General features: G+C 43.3%; 1 protein-coding gene across 19 annotated transcripts in view; it reads left to right on the forward strand.

Moving 5' to 3' along the window:
• The first annotated feature begins 3,567 nt into the window (after positions 1 to 3,567).
• Positions 3,568 to 19,999, forward strand: part of PROM1 (prominin 1) — a 65,188-nt gene continuing 48,756 nt past the window's right edge. For 5 of the 19 annotated variants that reach the window (XM_039550627.1, XM_039550630.1, XM_039550629.1 and 2 more), the window contains exons 1-2: positions 3,572 to 3,854; positions 11,101 to 11,514. In XM_039550627.1, coding sequence (XP_039406561.1) covers positions 11,295 to 11,514 — 220 coding nt within the window. In that variant the 5' untranslated portion in view covers positions 3,572 to 3,854; positions 11,101 to 11,294. Of the gene's footprint in view, positions 3,855 to 4,116; positions 4,208 to 4,420; positions 4,492 to 4,901; positions 5,048 to 11,100; positions 11,515 to 19,999 lie in introns of those variants that run through there. The other 14 variants (XM_039550618.1, XM_039550622.1, XM_039550626.1 and 11 more) reach the window with 8 other exon arrangements.

Genomic DNA, 19,999 nt, shown 5'->3' on the forward strand with positions numbered 1-19,999 from the left:
TGTTCTTCCTGCTTGCTCTAACCCCAGTTCTCTACTCTCACAGAGCCTGCAGAGCCTGGGTGAGCCCGTCTCCAGCCTCAAGGAGTTCACAGCTTGGAGTTCAGGTTGTGAACTCACACAGCCTGTAATCCTTTAAGCCTTGCATCCCACAGAAGAATTAAGGATGAGGAAGGCTGCAGCTGTGGATGCCAGAGAGGGGAGAAACAGTGACGATGGGGAGCTGAGCAGGAGGGCATGGGCTATGCAGGTAGCTGGTGAGTGCTGCTGGGCAGTATTCACTAATTGGGAGGGCTGGCAGAATTCAAAGGGCTAAGCCAGCCCAGAAGGGAAGGGTGGTATTGAGTGGCAGGAGGGAGGGCAGAGCTAGGCAGGGTGCACCGTGGCAGAGGAGAAGGAAGGACTCAGGGGTTGTAACCCACAGAAAGCAGAGCAAAGTGGGCAGGCATCAGGCTAATGGGTAGAGATGGTAAGAGGGATAGATACATAGACTGGTTCAATTTTGGGATGCTGGCAGAATGCTGGATGCTGGCGCTCTGACATGTTCTTGGCTAAGGGTATGTAAATCACTTTCCTCCATAGGCCTAGTGCATGGAAGGCATGCTGCTCCTCTCCCACACTTCCGTGCACCCTTCTCTCCCTAAACAAACATCCAGAAGAAGACTAAACACAATGTAAGAGGTTTAAGAGGTTTTATACCCTGTGCTTTTTCTTTTTGGGAGGTGGAAAGTTTGGAGTTATGATTTAAAACCTCTTCAGGCGATACTACACCTAGCTTGTCTCCAACTAACAAAAAAGGCTATTTATCTAATAGACCTTTAATCACAAGCTCTACTTAAAAATCAATAACATGATACAACCATTATAGTTAAGCTCTAAATCTCATGTATCTTCCTGTTATCTGAGGATTTTCCTCTGAGATAACAGAGACAATTGATAAGCAGCCAGATTTTCAAATTCTCACCACAGAGTATGGGCCACATTTTTTCATTCAGCTGTTCCTGTTTTGGATGTTTATAGCAGGTTTTTGGAGGCCTTATCACCTACTGTCCTGTGATTTGAAAGACTGCTTCCTCATTTATGTGAGAAATTACGGGTTCAGCTGCCTTGGGAACCTGACCACAGCTCTGAGTGCTGCAATCATTTAAAAGTTTTGGCCATAAAGAACAGCTAGAAGACATCCTGATTAAATTTAGCCCGATCGCCCTAATAAGGCACAAAGGACCACAGAGAGAAGATGATGCATTCCCTCAAGGACAAGTTTTCTTGATGCTCTCTGAGCTTGCTAAGACTCCAGACTGTTTTTGCACATTGTGCCTCTCTAATGTGACTGTTCCACATGCAGGCAAACCACAGACCAGCACATCCTTCGCCATGCCCACAGGAGTGGGCAGCTAAGTAAGCCCAGGCACAGCTGTGATTTGGATGCAGGGACACAAGGAGAGAGGGAAAGGGCAGCAAACTGGTGCAGTATTTCCCACTTTACAGTTGTCTGCCTCTACCTGATGTGCAGATAGCAGAGAATAAACATCAAGGAAAGGTCACCAGCTGCTTGGAGTGGTTTCAGATCAGACACATGCTTGGGGTTGCTAGCAATGTATCTGGAGGCAGCTGAAGAGGTCATGCTTCCATTTACCATCTCACAGTGACAAGCTCTTAACTAGGTGCTACTCAGACAACACATTTTCAGTACCTAATACAATATAAATTATCTTAATTCAGTCACTTCCAGACACCTTAGGCACCTTTATTTCAGGCTAGATCCAACAGTAGAGAGAAGCTCAGATATGACTGGAAAGCTTTCTTATACTGATAGCAACATCCATGAAAATAAACAGGAGATCTGTCATCCATGGATAATACTAATCATAAAATAGGTATTAGCTTAGTCTGCTGAAGAAATACCTCCATTAGCAGTGTTGGTCTTAACTCAGGTTCAATTTTTCTCTGAAAGCTAGTGTCTTTTTCCTGTAACTCTAGTTTCATGTCCTTGTTTATGCAAATTACAGGCATTTCTCATCCAGAAGTACTGTGGTAGCCTACCATAAATGGTAGAAAACCTATAACTTGTATAAATTAGTAACTCAAGAGAATAATCTAAACGTCTTTGGCTCCAGCAAGTCAAGATTTTCTGCAGCTTTGTTCCACGCTCTTCTCCTCTGCATTCCCACATTTTCTTCAAGTCCCTACAGACTATTCCACCCTTGCAGATATCTATCACTGTAGCCATATGCCTTCTCTCTGCATTTTAAAGTCAGTCAGTTAGTCACTGAGGTCAGAAGGACTTGGCCTTTCTGGTTTAACCCTGAATGGAAGCAAGGGAATCAAATCACCATATTGTCTCATTAACAATTAACTCATTAGTGTTGCACACTCATGACCCATTATTTGGAAGGACTATTCTCATGTATTTAGAACAAGTTCCATCCGAACCTTAAGACAGGAACTGTAATTCTCTTTTTCAGACTATCTGACTAATTTAAGACATTGGTCCATCTGTCAAGGTGTTCTGTTTTCCCCAAGGCTACTGTGTTGTCCCTCTGACATATGGCTTAGGGTGCCTATGACAACTACAAAAAGAACTTGGACAAGAGCCTTTCTCTGAGCTCTGTACCACTCCATTTTGGGTTGTGCCTTTACATATCCTCCTGCTGAACAAGCCAAGATTAGCTCTGGTCAGGATAACTGTTCTATGTGCAGCCAGAGTGGCAGCTTGTTCTTTGATGTACATTGCTGGCAAATGCCCTGAGCTGAAATATGGGTAGACTTCAGCAACACCAAATACCACCTTGTGGGAAAACTGTTCGATGTTTGGCCAGGCTTAAATTAGCAGTGCAGAGTGCTGCCATAGCTCTAGTCTTGATATGTTTCTGCCTGCAAAAAGGAGACTAACTGCTTTCTCCATCAGTTTTTTTACAGATTTCCAAGGAACCAGCATAACCTTGGATATTCAGCAAAAATTCTTGCTTTATCTTGCAATGCATTTGTGATGCTGAATAACAGAGGGTGTAGTAACAGAGGCAAGAATCATGTTTGTATTTTAATATTGCAATAGAGGAACTACATTAATACACCAAAGTTGCAAATAAAAATCAAAAGCACAAAAAATCTGCACAACGCAGAAGGAAAGCACAGCAGCCTTTGAAAGTGTATGTTACTGTACTGTAACCTGTAAGAAAAACACTTCTCATTTTACTAATAAATCCCTGGCCTTCGGGAACAGGGAACACTTAGGAATATAGATAACAGCCCTAAAGAACACGCCAAACCCATCAGGAAATAAGGACACCCCTCGAGAGGAGTAAAACAGGATTTTTTTTTTTCAAAAGCTAATGGGGTAAGTCATCCTGATGGGAAAAGCAAACCCGCCTGACCTCGAACCAACCCCCAGAGGAAGTGACCAAGGGAAGATGGCACGGCCACGTCTGGGACGGCGAGGAGGGATGTGCCTCGGCGGAGCCCAGCCACGGGTCCCGGCGTGGCGGAGGCCCCTCCCGGCCGGAAAAGGGCAGGAGCCAGCCCGGGATGCAACAGGTCGGCGATCGCCGCGCACTCGCAGGGGTGCGGGTTCAGCCCGAGCCGCTCGGCCGTGTTGGACCAGCCACGGCACAGAGCATCTCCCTGTCTCCAGCTCCTCTCGCCCAGCACATCCCGCCGGGGTTAAACCCCCTCACGCTCCTCCTCTTCCTCCCCCCTCCATCCCGGCCTGTCGGGGTGGTCCTGCAGCCCCGGCCCGGGGCAGAGCCCGCCCTCCGTAATCCATGCGCGGGCGGCACCGCCACCACAGCAGCCGCGGCGCTCTGAGGCGGAGCGGGCGGTGCTGTGCTGGCCTCCGGCTCGCTGTCCCCCCTCGACCGGTGAGTGCTGCGGGCGGGGGGGTACGTGAGGAGGGGTCCCGGGGCAGCTTCGCCGGGGCCGTGGGGGGCAGCAGGCGGGGATAAGGCTCCTCCGCCTTCTCCTGCTGTGGGCGGGAGAAGGTCCTGGGAGGGAGAGCGCGGCCCCTTCCCTCGCGGGAGGAGAGGGTCGGCGGGCGGGGGAGCGGGTCGGCGGAGCTCCGTGGGAAGCTGGGTGAGGGGGGCGGGTGGCCGTCGAGGGAGGCGGGTGCCCGGGGGAATGGGGCTGCCCGCGGAAGAGATCCCGGTGTGCTCAGTAGGCGCTGGGGAGAGCGACCTGTGGGAGCGGCGGGATGGAGGCGCCCTGAGAGCGCGGGGTGAGGCGGGGGCAGAGGGGCGGCTGGAGGGCAGATCAGTGCTGAGGAAAGCCGGGGAGCGGGATGGCGGGAGGGACGGGTTTGGCCGCGGAAAGGGGGCTGCGGCACGGGGGGAGGATGCGGCTGGTCCGCGGGGAGCCAGGGCGGGCCCGCCCGCCGAGCAGAGCGGGGCGGCGGGCACGGGGTGCGCGTTCTCTCCCCGGGGGCCGTGTGTGGCAGCGGCGGCTGGGGAGAGGTCGGGGACGGACAGCTGTGAGCCACCGGCAGATGAACGGAGAGCAGCGGTGGGAGCTGCGCGGGGAGAGCCCCGGAGATCTCCGGGGAGAGGGGAAGCCGCTCCACGGGGAGGAGGAGGAGGAGGGCGGGCGCTGAGGGCACCTGCCCGGGGCGAGGATGGGGGAGGCGGGCGGTGGGGCCTGAGCAGTCTCGGGTAGGCGGACGGGGACGGGGCTGGGGCTGTGCTGTCCTCGAAATCGGCTCGTCAGGGGCGGTGGGGGTAGGGAGGCGAACCCCAGCCCGGGCTCTGCGGTGGATGTGAGCGGGGAGAGGGCCCGTGCGCTCCTGCCGGCTCCCCGCTCGGCACGGCAGCGCTGCGGCGGATGCCGCCCGCCTCGGAGGAGTTCCCTGAGGCGGTGCTGCCGGTGGCTGCTCGCTGTGCACCTGGGCAGACCGCGCCAGCCCACAGGGGCTGGCCAAAGGTTTTGCTCAGCAGAGGGGAGCTGTGGAGTGAGCTGCGGACCTCATCCGAGAGCTGGGGAGAAGGGGCAGTTGTGGTAGCAAACATGGGCTGTGTCTTCCGCACACACATGCAGAGGAGCCGCTGAAGAAACTACCACATCGGTCGGTATTCCCGCAGAGGCAGAGCTGCGGTACCCGCGCTCCTCTGCAGTTTGCAGATAAGGACTAGGCAGCGTGTTAGAGGAAGAGGTCTCTACAGTTCAAGTAATTGGAAAGAAGGTGAAGGAAAGGCTTGGTCTCAGCTGCTAGTGGGAAACGTGCGTCGTGTTGCAGTACCTAGGTGTTGGGACATGTACAGACTGCTCATCGGTATACATTTGCCAAAAGCTGCCTGTTTATGGGCTGGACTTACTGTGTCTTAAAATGTTCTATGTGATGCTGAAAAGTAATTTAACAAGGAATGCTCTATGAATACTGGGGTAAATGCACCACTTAAAATCAAGTTAAATAAATTATTTTGTTTGGTTAGTGAAAATGTACTTGAAATATTTAGGCAGTCAGCTGAAAATCAGACCTGCTTATGCTTGGGGGAAGGTATCTCACCTGGAATTTTTACAGGTGTGTTTCTGCTTGCAAATGGCTGTGACTTGTAAAACAGAAGGATTTTTTGATGTTGCTTTTTAAGTTTATTAATTTTGAAATTAGTAAGAAGCTGCTCAAAGCAAACTGGATTCTGAATATCCAGTTTTTCCTGACCTGAGCACATACTCGTTTTGAATATATAGCAGGCAAGTCAGATGGGTACCAGGGCTGCCTTATGTGGAAGATGCTATTTGTTTAGTTTTTCTCAGTGCTGCCAAGCTCTATTCTGCAGTCCCTAGTGCTTATTAGGTTTATTTGCTTCTTAATCCTCCTGTGGCAACAGGTTGTAATTGTTGGTATGCTTAGGGCAGATTTTGTAACAGAAAACTGTACCTTTTTAACCTACCGGTATCTAACTTGGCTTGCTGTATGGGGTCTCTGGAATGGGAAGGTGGTGGTCTGAGTTTGGTTTTTTATGCATACTTAGGAGTTTCAGTCTGCCTGTAAATGTGTTCTTGTGGCTGTTCTAATTTCTCTTCTGGTGATTGCTGGCACTGGTGCAAGGGGATTATGGACTTGGATTTTCAAATGTGTAATTGAAAAAATGTAACAAATGTACTCAGAACCTTTGTGTGGGCTTCCTATGGACAACTGCGTCTACCACCATCCCAGCCCATCCTGGTTCACTGCCAGCAGGCTCCCCCATTGAGCTGTAGCAGTCTAGCCTCTGGTTGACTGAATTTCAGTTCACGGGGTTAATCATCGTTGCATCGCTGCACTGCAGTGTTGTATTTGCATGGGTTGCAGTGTTTAAACAGAAGGAGGCCAGTCCCATTGGAACAAAGACCTGGACATCATGCTGCCTCTGAGTTCTGTTATTCAGAGCTGATGTATCATGGAAGCTGCTGAACTAAAGCATCTATCTCTCATTTCCTCTTCCCTTGTTAAACTTAAAGCAGAGGTTGGTTTTGGAAAGTATTTTTAATAACAGGATAAGATATATCTGAGATGATAATGCTGCTGCAGATTTGGGTGATGGTGTTCTCCACAGGTAGTGTTTAAAACCCCAGGAGTTATGCTTAGTGACTTGTATGTATAGAATATTAGTGTCAACCACAGAATAAAATGCAAAGCTTGAGTCTTAAAAATGGACATTTGCAAACCACACACATAGAATAATGAAAATCTTTAATTCATTTTAACTTGTTAAGTACTTCACAGGGTGTGTAGTAATGAAATTGGTAGCTTATTTGATAATTGCTGTAAGCATTTCAAAGTTTCACACAGCTTCTTTTCATTCACTGTTTACTTGAACTTGGGGAGAGTTGTACTGGCAGTTCCTGTAACTCATTGACTGCAGTGATGCCACACTGTGTCTGAGGAAATGAGATGGCCACATGCTGCAATGAAGATTAGCATAAACTGCTATTCAGTTCTCTTTATTTGTGTCACTCCTGTGTATGTCATTCTTGCAGTTCTCAGAATTACAGATTTCATGGATAGATTTTTCCTCTTTAATGCTGTTTGTCTAGCATATTTAACTACAAATATGCTCCCAGCTAAGTTTCTTTTAGATATTAAGAAAAGGAGAACTGCTTGGAGCTTTTTACATCTGAGTTATTTTTAGGTAGGTTGAATACATATTAGATGCTAAGAGGCATGTTAAGTTACAAGTTTAATAGTGTTTCTGCAAGTTCCTGATTATTATTATTAATGTAACCCTGAAAATATTAGTGTTTTATGTAGTATAGAGAAGAACTGGTGTCAGTCTGGAGGAATTGTCCAGTAAGATTGTATATTCCATGTTTACTATGATATATTTGCCAGCAAAGAGAGAGGAAGAACATGTGGTCATAATTCTGCAGATCCTTTGATTTGCAGGAAACTCACCTGAATTTTATAAAAGCTTGACTGAAAACTATGTTGAGTTGGAGACTTACATTTCTCCACTTAGCAGAATATTGGGTTTTTTTGCAGCACACGGAGTGTCCTTGCAATTTCAGTAGTGTCCTTGTCTTAAAACTGCCCACTTTGTCTTGGTTAATACATGACTACTTATTTATGGCAGGTGTAGTGATTGTTTTCCTATATTGGGAGAACATTTTAACAGTGTTTTATTTGCCTGTTTGTGCAATAAGATAGACTTTAAATTGTCTTAAATTTTACCAAAAAAAGTTGTGTGTACTTTTGTACTAGTTTGAAAACAAACCAGTGGGAGGCACCAAGTCAGAATAACAATTTAATGGGGAAATTAAAGAAAAGGAAAAAAAATAAATAAGAGAACACTGGTTCAGACTGACAGAGTCAAGATACATCCTGACTCCCTGTTGTAGCAGTCTGGTAGAATGGTGGCTGCAGTCCTCTGAAGCGGTGATACTGTAGAAAAGGGTCTGCTCTTCCTCAGGAGTTCCAGTGGTGGCTGTGTAGTTCCTGTCCTCTGGAAATCCAGTGAGAAGGTTGTCTCTGGTGTTCAGCATCTCAGATTATATCCACGATGGGATGCTTGGTTCCTCCCTCTGGGTGGAGCATCTCACAATGGGGTAATGAGTCATGAGGCCAAGTGTTGATTAGGCTCATTAACAGAAGATAGTCCGGAGGGAGTTATCTCTGAGTCAGGCGGCAGGACAATGATGGGCCATTAACAGAAAGATGGTCTGGGGGGAGGAGGCAAGGAAACACTGCCCCACCTGGTTTCAACAGCTCATGAGGATGGTAATAGAATACACTGCAACCCAGGACAACTTTATACTAGACTAGAGAGAGGGCAGAAATAGGTAACAGAGCACACTACAGAGAGCTTTGCCTTAAGACACCAGTTAGAGAAGTCATCTTCTTGTCAATTTCATCTTTCACAACCACACCTAACATTTCCCTGAAATGGATGCTTTTATATCAGTTTCCTTAACTTTTGGAATCAAGGCTCAGTTAGCATGTGTGAGCTTTTTCTCCTGACTCACTGAAATGTTGCAACTGTACTTCAGAAATCTCTAGAAAACTAAACCTGACTTAGAAAATTGTTCAAATCCCTTTTTAAGGAGAACAAATTGAACTGTTGCCTTTGAGCCCCTAAAATCAAGAGCCAAACAAGGTTAAGGTGATAAAAAGTGGTTACTGTTTAATCAACATCCCTCCAGGTGCACAGCACACCAACATGCATGCTGAAAATGTGTCAAAAATGCACACGTGATAAAGGGCTTTTACACTTTTTTGAACTTTTATAAGTTCAGCAAATTAGCATAGTTGACAAGAATCCCCAGTTAGAAGAACAGTTAATGAAGTCATTTCCCCTCTTGGTTTGATCCCCTCTGAAGCCCCCCCTTCCTTGCTACTAGCTCTACCTTTTTTTTGTCTAAAACATGAGAAAATGTCTTGGGAAGGTGGCTCGGTCTTGCTTCCCAGAAGAAGCAAGATTAGAACAGGCCTTCGGGAATTTGTCTAATAGGAAAAGTACTGGATTTAGCTAGGAAACTATGTAACTATACAATAAAAGTCCACAGAGTTATGAACATATATGAAGAATATATATAAAAGCAAAAAGTATTTTGGCATCAGAGCAGTAGTGTATCAAACTTGCACAATTTTCACTGTTGTGTCATAAAGGCAAAATAATTTTTTTTTCACCTAGTTGTGGTCTTGTCATGTTTTATGCTGTAGAGTTTCTGGAGATTTGATAATAAAATGCAGCCTAAGCAGTTTTCACTCTCTGACCATTTCTGTGTCCAGCCTCAGAGCAAGATGTGCATATGATAAAATTTCACTTAAAAGTATGTTTTAGGCTGAAGAAAACTAGTCTTAGTAAAAAATTAAAGGAGGAAAATTAATATTTTGGATCTGAACTTTGTTTTTCTTTCATTAATCTTTAACAGAACATTCTTTTCCAGATAGGGAAATAATCACGGTATTATATGTTCTAAATTACTGTGTGCTTGTGTTAAGCATATTTCAGAGTGGTTGCTAACATCACCTTTTTGAATAAGGGTTGGATAATTGTGCTAATCACAGCATTATTACTGTTCCTTCTTCTTGGTTTTCACAAGCCATGAGGAGGAAAGACAGGTTCGAGTGTTCCCTCTTAACTCATTTGAACAGTGGAGAAACAAAACTGTCTCTAGGTCTTTGATCTGATCCGGTATTCCTTTATTCCATATTTTTGTTGATCTGTCTTTTGAGTGCAGCACAGACTACTAAACAAGCTTACAATGTGATTTTGACTTCTTGCAAAGTACTGGTTTTCAGAAAGGTAGCTAGTGTTTTACCAGAGACTGTAAAGCATGGGAGAGATTTAAGTCTCACTATAGGTTTTAAGTCTTCTGTCTTCAGCATCTCTTTGACCTGGAAGTACCTTGGAAGTCAAGGTATTGGTGTAGCATTGGACTGACTGAAGCCATGAGGTGTTTGTGTTATTTTGCTGTCGTTCCTTGCCAGTGAATGGTCTGAACACCAAGGTGGAGGCGGAAAGCATTTCTCTTGAGTAGTGCTGCTGAAAAGGGCAGCAGAGGCCCAGCTGTGCTTGGGAAAGGCAGTTGGTGCTTGGTGCTCCCCAGCTGGAAGTGGTGTCTTGTCATGAGCAGTGAGTTCCCGCACGGCCCAGTCAGTGGCTCTCTGGGGGATCACCAAAGGCATCCCAAAGAGAAGCTGGTCCGGTGGCTGGGAAAGTCAGTGTGGTGCTCCCTGGCACACTCATCAAGTGTGTGCAGCTTCCAAAATCAGAGAAGGGCAGCAGCTTTTCTGTTGCCTTCTATTTGGTTGGTTTCGGTCTGTTTCCTCAGAGGCTGCTATTGCACGCCGAAGTGGAGGAGTCTTACCTGGGTTCTTGTAGATCAAGATGTGGTCGCTTGATTTGTTGGAAGCCCAGGGGTGTGTCTGTTGACATTTCTTAAGTAGTGGTAGATCAGGCTCCTGTGATTTTGTAGATTCAGAATGTTCTTAAACATGTATAACCATCCAAAGTTATCTTAATGACAGTCAGCTTTAGCAAGCTGTAAATAAAAATTGTTGACTTCTTCAATTCCTAAGGAGAGCTTTGAGATAGCTTGAATTAATAGAAGGTAATTGCTGACACCCATTGTCATCTGTCAAGAGGGTGATGTTTTGTTGGTTTGGGTTTTTTGGGGTTTTTTTGTTTTGTTTTGGTAACTTCAATGATACATTATTTTTTCCTCAATCTTGGAAGACAGTTAAGAGTATCTAGGATTGCAGGTTTTGCTAAAAGGTGTAGATTAAAGAATACAGAGTATGACTTGTAATAATTGTCATCGACTATAGAACCATCAGGTGGTAATTAAAAGCATTGTGTAATTGTTGTGACATGACATATTGTACTTAGTCAGAAGTGCAGTTCATACACTGCTTCTTTAGTTTTGTTTCCCTTGGAGCTGTACCGAAGTTCTGCTTTGTTTTTGAAAACTCACTGACCTGGAACTGTGCATAATTGTTTTTTCCACCTCTTTCAAGTACAGTGTATGTAGTATAACATATTCTTCGCAAACCTCAGCAGTTTTTTCTTTCCTGTCCTATGTGGCTCACTTCTGCAACTGTTGATATGTTCAATTTCCAGAGAAGATTGCAGGTTGTCTTGCACTTTGCTATTTGCTTGCACACACCTTAATGAGCTGTTTCTTTTTTTTTGCCAGAGATGGTGCGCTGAGTCATTTCCACAAGAGGCTGCTGTACCACTCGGAAGTAAAAATACATTTAAGAATTGAAGGTGTGAGAGTGTACCAGCATTCTCCTGGTTAGAAAGCTACCCCCCAAGTGAATGTTTGGAAGATTTCTAGACTTGGTCGGACAAATATCTCTACCTCCAGTTTTATGAATACTGCTCGCTATGGCAGTGGAACTCTGTTTGCTGCTGCTGCTGTTTTGTGGAAGTACTATTTCAGAGGTACAGCCTATATACAAACCACCTCCTGGAACTTTGGATTTTGGATTTGTACCAGCCAAGACGTATGATACAGGTGCATACCATGAACCTGGGGCAATAGGAATTTTGTTTAAAATAGTACATGCATTCCTGTACTTAGTGCAGCCAAATTCTTTTCCTCAAGGTAAGCAGATAAACTACTTTTGTTTAAAATACAGATTTGCTATTGATGTGTTCACCCTATTGTAGATACCAAGGCCATAATTAGGAAGTAAATTATATGAAGGACTTTGTAAGTAGCATGTGTTACGGCTAGGAAATGTGTACAGTTCTGTGTAAAATAATATTTTTCTGCTAAGCATAATGGGGAGGAGGTTGTTAATGAAAATGAAATGTTGGTGAAATTTCACGGAACTTTGCTTACATATCTCAAAGCTGTCACTGATGCATTTGAGGCTTGTCTTCTTAACTGAAACAGCATGAGATAGAAGTAGGGGATAAGCTGCTTTGTATTTAACGTTAAATCCATAAGGGACAGCTCTCTGAGTTTTGCATATTGTGATAAACAGGTGGTTACAATATTATAAGATTTAGCACAGGAAATTTGATATAAATTTCATTTGTTTCCACATATGTGCATCCATGGTCAAGTTTTATGTAAGGGCAGTTCCATTACCTAGCCTTGTGTAGCTTCTTGTTCCTCTAAAAGCTGTCAGGTTAAGACTTGAAACTGCACTTGTTTTAATGAGACTTTTTTTTTTCCATTCATTTCCTACTAAGCTGTTCCTTCTAAAGGAAAACTTAAGAGGTTGGAGAAGTATGTGCAACCTTATTGAGGTTTCATTGATTAAAAGGTGCTTTTGGAAATAGTGTTTTTGTGGATGTGGTAGTTTTATCAACTTAACTTTTCAACATGCTTTTTGTTTCATTTAGCTCTTAAAAGTGCTAATGTGTTGGTATAATACTGGCATTTAAGTTATATCAAGGTGAACCTTTAATTAAATCTAAGAAGGACTTTGGTTTTTCACTGATTCCTTTTGGAATATAACAACATATAAACACCTGTATAAAAGGTGTTTATATTGTTTTGTAATACAGCTTTCAATTTATTCGCTTAAACTTTTAGGAATACAAAGCCTTAAATTCTTTAGTCTGGTTGGTCACATGCATGTATATCTGTGAACTGCTGTTTGCTTGGATTTTTGACATTTCTTTGTGCATCTCTGACATAACTGTAGAAGAATGAGCTCAACTGAACTTGAATGAATGAATTCTATTTAGACAAGTGCTCAGAGTCCCAGGGGTTAACCAGCAGAATATCCTGGCCTGTTTTCCTGCAGGATCTGTCTTCTGAGCAAGTCTTACACAAGATGTAATGAGGGCAGCTGCATGAAGGTGACAGTAATCTCACCTTTGGGAAGCACTGTTTCCGGATACCTCTGCTTCTTTTGCCTCTTTGCTTCTGTTAAACATGTGGGTGAACTATTTGCATCTCTGTGAGACCTGATGGTGAGGATTGCCATCTGCATGCAGCTCCTAAAAGCAGGCCTCCACTCTGCCTGAAGCCCTGCTTGAATATTTTGTTCTCTTATGATTGTGGAAACTTGATTTCACTGAGACGGTTACTGTGTTTGTATATTACCAAGAATTTGGTCTGTAATCTTGTATGTCAGAATTAATGTCCTGTGTCCTAAGCATGTGAATAATTAGTGAGTATAGACTTTATGATCAAGGTTATTGTCCTGTGGGACTGCTCTTAATAAGTTCTACGTCAAGTAGGTATTGTGAACTCCAGCATTAAAGAAGACATCCAAAAGTAAATTAGCTTGTAAATGTTCTTAGCTTGTAAGCTTTGAACATCTCATACTTCTTCTTACTTCCTTGAAGATACTTTTTGCCAAATCGGTTCTTTTCAGAGCTTTGGCTTTGTTATTTGCATTAGGTGAAGTCGTGTTCCCATGGCCCCTCATACTTCACTGCGAAATACAGATTTGATGGATCATGTCGGTTTGAGTCATACTGTTTAATTGGCTAATCCCCATAATCTCTTTTGCCATATGCTGTTCTATTTTCACATTCAGCGTATTAATGGTGTATTTACATATTTAAAATGGTTGTTTTGTTTGGTTTGGTTTTTTAAATTCCGGCTTGAAATAGAGTTAATTCTGATTCAGAGATGAAAATAAGCGTAATGACAAATGGGCACAGAAAGCAAGCCTTTTGATGTTTCTATTTCAAACTTCATCATTCTAATGGGACTGGTGCTCCAGAAGAGTTAGCTCCAGGTTGATGCCCCAGTGTATTGCATATAACCACAACATAGAAAAGTATCATTTGTGTGCAAGCCTTGGCAGCAATCACTTAGACCTTTGATCTTAGTAGTCCTGTATTTTTTCTAATACTTGGAAGTACTCAATGTTCAGTTTTCTAATCTATTAGTACTCTTAGCTGGGAGGAAAAGAAGTCATAGGATTGTCTAATTGCATATAGATATTCCTGCCTTTGCAAGTCATCTTGCAATAGTGCTCTGATGGTGCTGAATATGTTACAAGATAACATTCATACTCCTTCAGTCTAAAGTATGCCTTTTAGGAAGAAAGCCAGTGTGAGCTTTATACTGCTACAATAAAACAAAATAGGAAGTACATGAGAGTCTTTGGGAAACGTTATTCTTAATTTCATGCTGCTAAGTCTCAACAGTTGAAAGGGATCACTTCATTTAATGAAAAAAATCAGTCAAGAAACATTTTGTAAGATGGTTTGCTTTTAGTTACATCTAGATAAGTAATTATTTATTCCCTTCTAAATTTGTTCATGCCATCAAGTTTGTGGAAGTACAACTTTAAGTTTAGATTTAATATGTAAGTTATTAATTGGATTAAATACAGTTCTTACGTAAAGTACTGTAACAGAACCAGGGCAAGGAACTGTAACACCTTAAGTTTTTTTAAATTGCTGAATCTTTTAAGACCAGCACTGTGCTCCTTGGATATGGCAAGAACCTAGCTCAGAAGAAATGAATTAGGATATCTGATTGCAGTGCTTCAGTGAGTCTAAATAGATTCTGCTTTCAATGCCACCAGTCAAATATGTACTGCTGGAAATGGGAGTGAGTTTACTTAAGTGTAAACTTATTCAGGGAAGCAGCCTCCACTTCGAGTTAATGATAACACTGGAGAGGAAAAGACTGGTCACTGGTCTGCTACCTGAGGCTCAGCAGGTCACTTCAATCTCAGTGTGCCTTTGTTCCTCCATGGTAATGATTGCGCTGCTACTCCTTTTGTTGAGGACTGTTTAAGACAGAGGCATCGTTTTCTTTCTTGTTAATAATACCACGTAAAGAGATGATAATAGGAAAATTATAGTTGCTTCTATTACTTATCTAAGAAAGAGGACATCTAACAAAATAAATAATCAGTTTTTCTTATGTAGAAATTGTCATAAGCTGCAGCATTGATTTATTTATAAAGTTGTCACTTCATGGTTGTGAGGTGGTGCTTGTCATCTTTTGTGTTGGAAACCTTCAGATGTGAACTTGGTATGGACAGGACATGGTCAGTATGATGCTGTGGCTGCTATGAATTATCATAGTTTTGTCTTTGTTCCCATGGAAACAGTTGTTAGTTGCAGTAAGAGGATGTTAATCTGAGATTCCAGTTGCCAGCAGGATGTGCCCAGCAAGTCTTCGGCTTCACAGCTAGTGTCTTGTAACAGAAATATGAGGAGTTCACAAAGGAAAGAAGCTGGGAATAATAAAGCTCCTGCTCCTATTTTTAGGTGAAATGAGACAAAAACTTACAAGCCTGTTTACCTTACCCTACGGTACCTGAACATACTGCAGGACAACTTAACTAGTAAAGTTACAACTGCTTTTCTCCAGCTTCTGACTTACATTGTAGGTAAGCGTTTCTGCTGAAGTGGGAGTACAACTTTTACATAAAAATCAACTGTTGAATGCAGGTACTTTCTGGGCAAAAGATAGTATGAAGAGTTAAATGTACTGTTTGCTATGGGGAACACAAATGAGCTGATTTTTAGATCTGGACTACATCTTTCAAATCTTTCTGACTGTGGAATCTTGCTTGCTGAACAGTTTAATCAGACTGAAGGTCAGAACTTGAATATTTTAATATCACATCCTGTGTCTGACCCGTTTTGGTCTTTCTTTCTCCTCATCTAGTCAGCCTTTAAAGCAGCTGCAGATTGTGAAGTTCAGCAAGTTAGTCTTGTGTTATCTCAGTAATAAAGCACGTGAGTGTATTCAGCAATTAAATTATTCCCAGATATTTCAAAGAAGAAACTTGTAACTTGATCTGAAAATAAACTGTATCTGTAGTTAGTATAGCTGTAATAGAAAATGCACAGCAAAACCCTGTTGTTTTGGGTAGGTTTGATGAGCTCCTAGGATACTGACTTTTGAAATTTACTGGCTGTGTTGAGTGTGAGGTTCTAAAGCAAGTAATCAAAACACTTTATCACCCCCTCACTTAAACTCAGTAAGGCAGAATTACTTTTTGTGTGTGTGTGTGAAGCTAGATTCTCTGCCTGTTAGTCTTCCACAGCTCCCCTACAAAAACAAATGCATGTGTCTGGATCTTGGAAATAAGCTCAGTTATATATAGTTAGTAGTGCCCTTTTATTTTTAAACTTAAGATTTTCCCAGGAAGGTTAGGCATGTCTGCATGAGGTTAAAGGACGGTGCTGCGGCTCTGACTCTGCAGGTGCTGCAGTCCAGCACCATAAAATTTTGCACAGGTACCTGTAGCCATTATGATGTTTCATAAAAACATAAATTAGGATATCCTTTTTTCCAGTTGTGTGAAGTTTCAGTTTTTGTTTGGATGTGTTATACTGCTTTTTTGAGCTAGTGTTTGATAGCTACCCCCCATGCATGTGGGTTAGTTTTCTTGAAGCTTACATCCTGGAGCTGGGTTGGGAGCCCAGGTAGAACTGTGCAGGAACTGAGAAGAGGGAAAGAGCAGTATCAACCCATTAGTAAGTTAGCTGTTAGATTGGCTAATTTCTGTTGTCAAGCGACAGTCAGTGCCTTCACCACATCCCTCTGGTGTTTTTCCACAGCTGTGAGTAGAGCTGTAGTGTGAATTTAGAATAGTGGCTGAAGTGTGTATATCAAAAATGCAGGTGTGACAGGTACACTGCAAAATGCAGTGACAGGTGTTATACACAGTGGTGGTGGGGAACTGGGATAGCAGTGCTCCTTTGCTTGGTAATGTGGTGTATACACTGAAAGAAATTTCTTGTGTGTAATGTTGGAAATACAGGGGAAGATGGAGCAGCAGGAAGATATGAGATAATTTAGCCTCTTCTTTTCTCTGCCCACTTATATACATTTAAGGAAATAGTGTTTAAAAAAATCACTGCTCATTTCATGTTGGGAACTTAAGAGCTGCTCTGCTTGGTGACATGCCCATGTAAATGAGGAACAGCCTGAGAACATTTCTGAAGCAGATTTAAGTCTGGCTTTTTAATTTTCTTAGGCACCAGAAAAGTAATTCTTTTTCCCCTGATTTATTCAAAATGGCAGGCTAACAGATTGCTTGTCAAAAGGACTTTCTGCTGGCAGGGAGGAGATAGGTTTTAGGGAGGGGAGGCTTACATAGATTATCTACTAGAGGCTATCACAGAAAACTACAGTTGCAAATGTTAAGGCTTCTCTGATGTCTTCCTGCCCACTTCTTTTGGATTACATCAACAAAGAATCTCTTTTGCAGACAGGTATTATGTGGAAAATACAGAAGTAATTTTTAAATCAGTGTTGCTTAGCTGATCATCTGCAATTCTTGGTCTTTATGCTCATCTGGAATCCTTTCTCTAGAGTATCCTCAGTGCTTGCCCTGATCTGGTATAATACTGCCTGCCAGCTGTGCCTAGGTGAAAAAACATACTTTGACAGCAATTGGAAAACATCAGTTCAACTTTACAATTTTAACACTGTTAGGACAGAAGGGAGAAACTGACAAAAACAAACCTCAGGTAGAATTTGAGGGCATTGGATTACTTTCCATGGAAAGGGCACTTCAAAGTGGCATTAGCACAGATGGCTGTGGTAATTCCTGCAGGGTACTTCAGACAGCCATGCCTCTTGGAGTTTCATAATAATCATAAATTAAATAGGCTTACATTTGTGCGGTATTAAGACAGCTCATATCTGCCAACTCTAAACTGCCTTCTCCCCCTTCCAAATGAGATGACTACATGCTGTCTGTGGGAACATCTCTGGCAAGTGAGTTGAGCATATTTGGTATGGAGTACTGAGGAACTCAGGAAACCTGCTGATAGTTACAGCATGGACAGTCCTTAAAACTGTCCTGACCATGTTCTGTTTGCCTGGGGATGTTAGAGGGAGACAAAAGGTATAACCAGAGAGCTGATGAGCGGCATTCCCTGCTTCAGGGCACAGGGGATAAGTTCTGGATGCAACTAAATCCAGAGGTGCTGGCTACGAGGAAGGGAAGGGTGTGAGTACCGTATGGTATTGTGAGTGAACATGGCCTTGTTTGTTTGTCATTCTAAGTAAAGAGTCTTCATTGGTGGGGTTTGCATATTTTTAAAGAAAAAAAGCAAAGTTACCGTGTTCTAGAAATGCATATATTTAGATAATTACCATTACTGTACTTTTAGTACCACTAAAAGCATGATAGCTTGTTTGAGACTTGCAGAGCATATCTGCACCATCTTCTATAGTGAGAGGTGGTGTGGAAGGTATCTTTTCAGCTTTATACCGGCTAGCGCTTGTATTTCAATGCCTTAGAAAGCCTCGAGCAGCCTTGAGAGGTAGCAAGGGCGATCTAGCACTTTAGTAGCTCTAGAATCGGTACCTGAATCAGCTGCAGAGCAAATACCATCAGCAGAAGCAAAGAGGGAGAAATATAGCTCCCTGCTCGCTCAATTCCCTGCAGTTAGAAGCTTTCAAATGAGACAGACGACCAGAGATGTTTCCAGGAAAGTAGCTGAGCTGAGAGAGGGCGTTTGCCTCCCCTCGACCATCTTTATTAGGAGAAGGGGAAAGGGGAGGACTGGGGGCGGACCCGGGGTGAGCGGCCAATCAGACACTGCTGAAGAGTCTGAGTTACATTTGGCTTTGCCCGCGCTTGGAACAAAGGAGCTCAGAGCACATGTCTTTGGGAGGGGGGAGGGGAAGATCAGGACAGGCAGCAACAAGGTGGGACAGAACAGCTTTTGGATCAGCCATATTGTCTGGTAATGTGCACCTTGGGTGAACCTCTTCGAAAATTACCAGCAACTGCAAACATCTTATGGGTTTTCAGGCAACTCTGCTGAGGCACCATCCTTTTCTCAGCTTAGCAGTGGTTACTACTTTGCTGTCCATCCTGCCTCTTCAATTAATTTTTACAGGCTATCCACATAGTGCTGAACCTCATTCTCATTTCTAACTTGTAGCTCTGGAACTGATGGGGAGAGAGACGGGGGGAGATGTCACTGAACTTACTGGAATTATGTTTTCACAACCTTCTAAGGGACTTCTCAGGTCTTTCATCATCTTGGCTGTTATGGAGCATTTTGAGTTAATTATGTGAAATACTGTACAGAGACTGCCTGCTATTGGAAAAGCAGTCATTTGAGCCTCTCTTTTCTTTGTTACAGACCATCATAATAAGATAGCACAGCCTAGCCCTCTTATGTTTGTCTGATAATTTGCTTAGGTGGTTGTTCACAGAAAAACAAACTCCTAAGTCTTGTTCAGTGATGGCTTTTTCTTGAATGATGTCAGCTGAAGTAAGGACAGCTTGATAGATCTTTGCAACAGATCTTTCCACAGTCCTTGTAGTCAATGCTTCATTACATTGAAAATGATGACAGTATTTTTTCCTCTCCTTTTTCTCACTATTGTTTTTGCCTCTCAAGATGGTCTGTGTAACTTTCAGATCTTAACCGAAGTGGTGTCTTTTCCAAGTGAATACGCAATATTCAAAAATTGCTGGAACAAAATAAATGTGTAAGTATTAATTTCAGTGGGTTTTGTAATCCTTTTAACAATATTAAATTTTTCCATACATGTATTAAAGCTTTTGAGTATACTTCTTCCTTTTTCCAAATTGAGTTACCTACATGTTAGAAGAGAAACCAGGTGCCACAAATGTCAGCCAGTGTACTGCACCCACCAGACTGCGTTAAGTGGCCTCCCAAACTTGGACTTTGGCTAAGAAGTTCCTGACAATATCCCTGGCAATGGGATCGTTCCGGTGGGTGCAGTATAGCACTGCAGCAAGCTCACTCCTTTCACCCGCGCAGCTGTAAGGCACGGATTCACACACACACATTCAAGCCGGATAGCTCACGTGTTATCAGAAGCAAAGAGTCAGGAGGGCTCTCCCGTATGGTATTTCACGGATGATGGTTTATTGCATCCTGCTGCCAAGGGAGACCACAGGCGAAAGAGACCGACCCGTTCAGGGTCCAGGGTTTTTGTACTGGAGCGGGCGAGCATCAGGAACCAATGATCTGAGGGCACGGGGGCGGTACAAAGGTGGGACTAGGGAGAGGGAGCCACTGGGGAAGCTCTGGAGGCGTGGAGGGTAACAAGCCATTCAAGCAGACCAAGTATATACATTTTAGTGTAAGCCTGCTGGTTATAAAAAAAAGCCCCACAAACCTACTTTGATACCATTTTTCAATAATCACACAGA

Source organism: Corvus cornix, chromosome 4 (genome assembly GCF_000738735.6).
Source record: "Corvus cornix cornix isolate S_Up_H32 chromosome 4, ASM73873v5, whole genome shotgun sequence".
In the NCBI taxonomy this organism is placed as follows: Eukaryota; Metazoa; Chordata; class Aves; order Passeriformes; family Corvidae; genus Corvus; species Corvus cornix.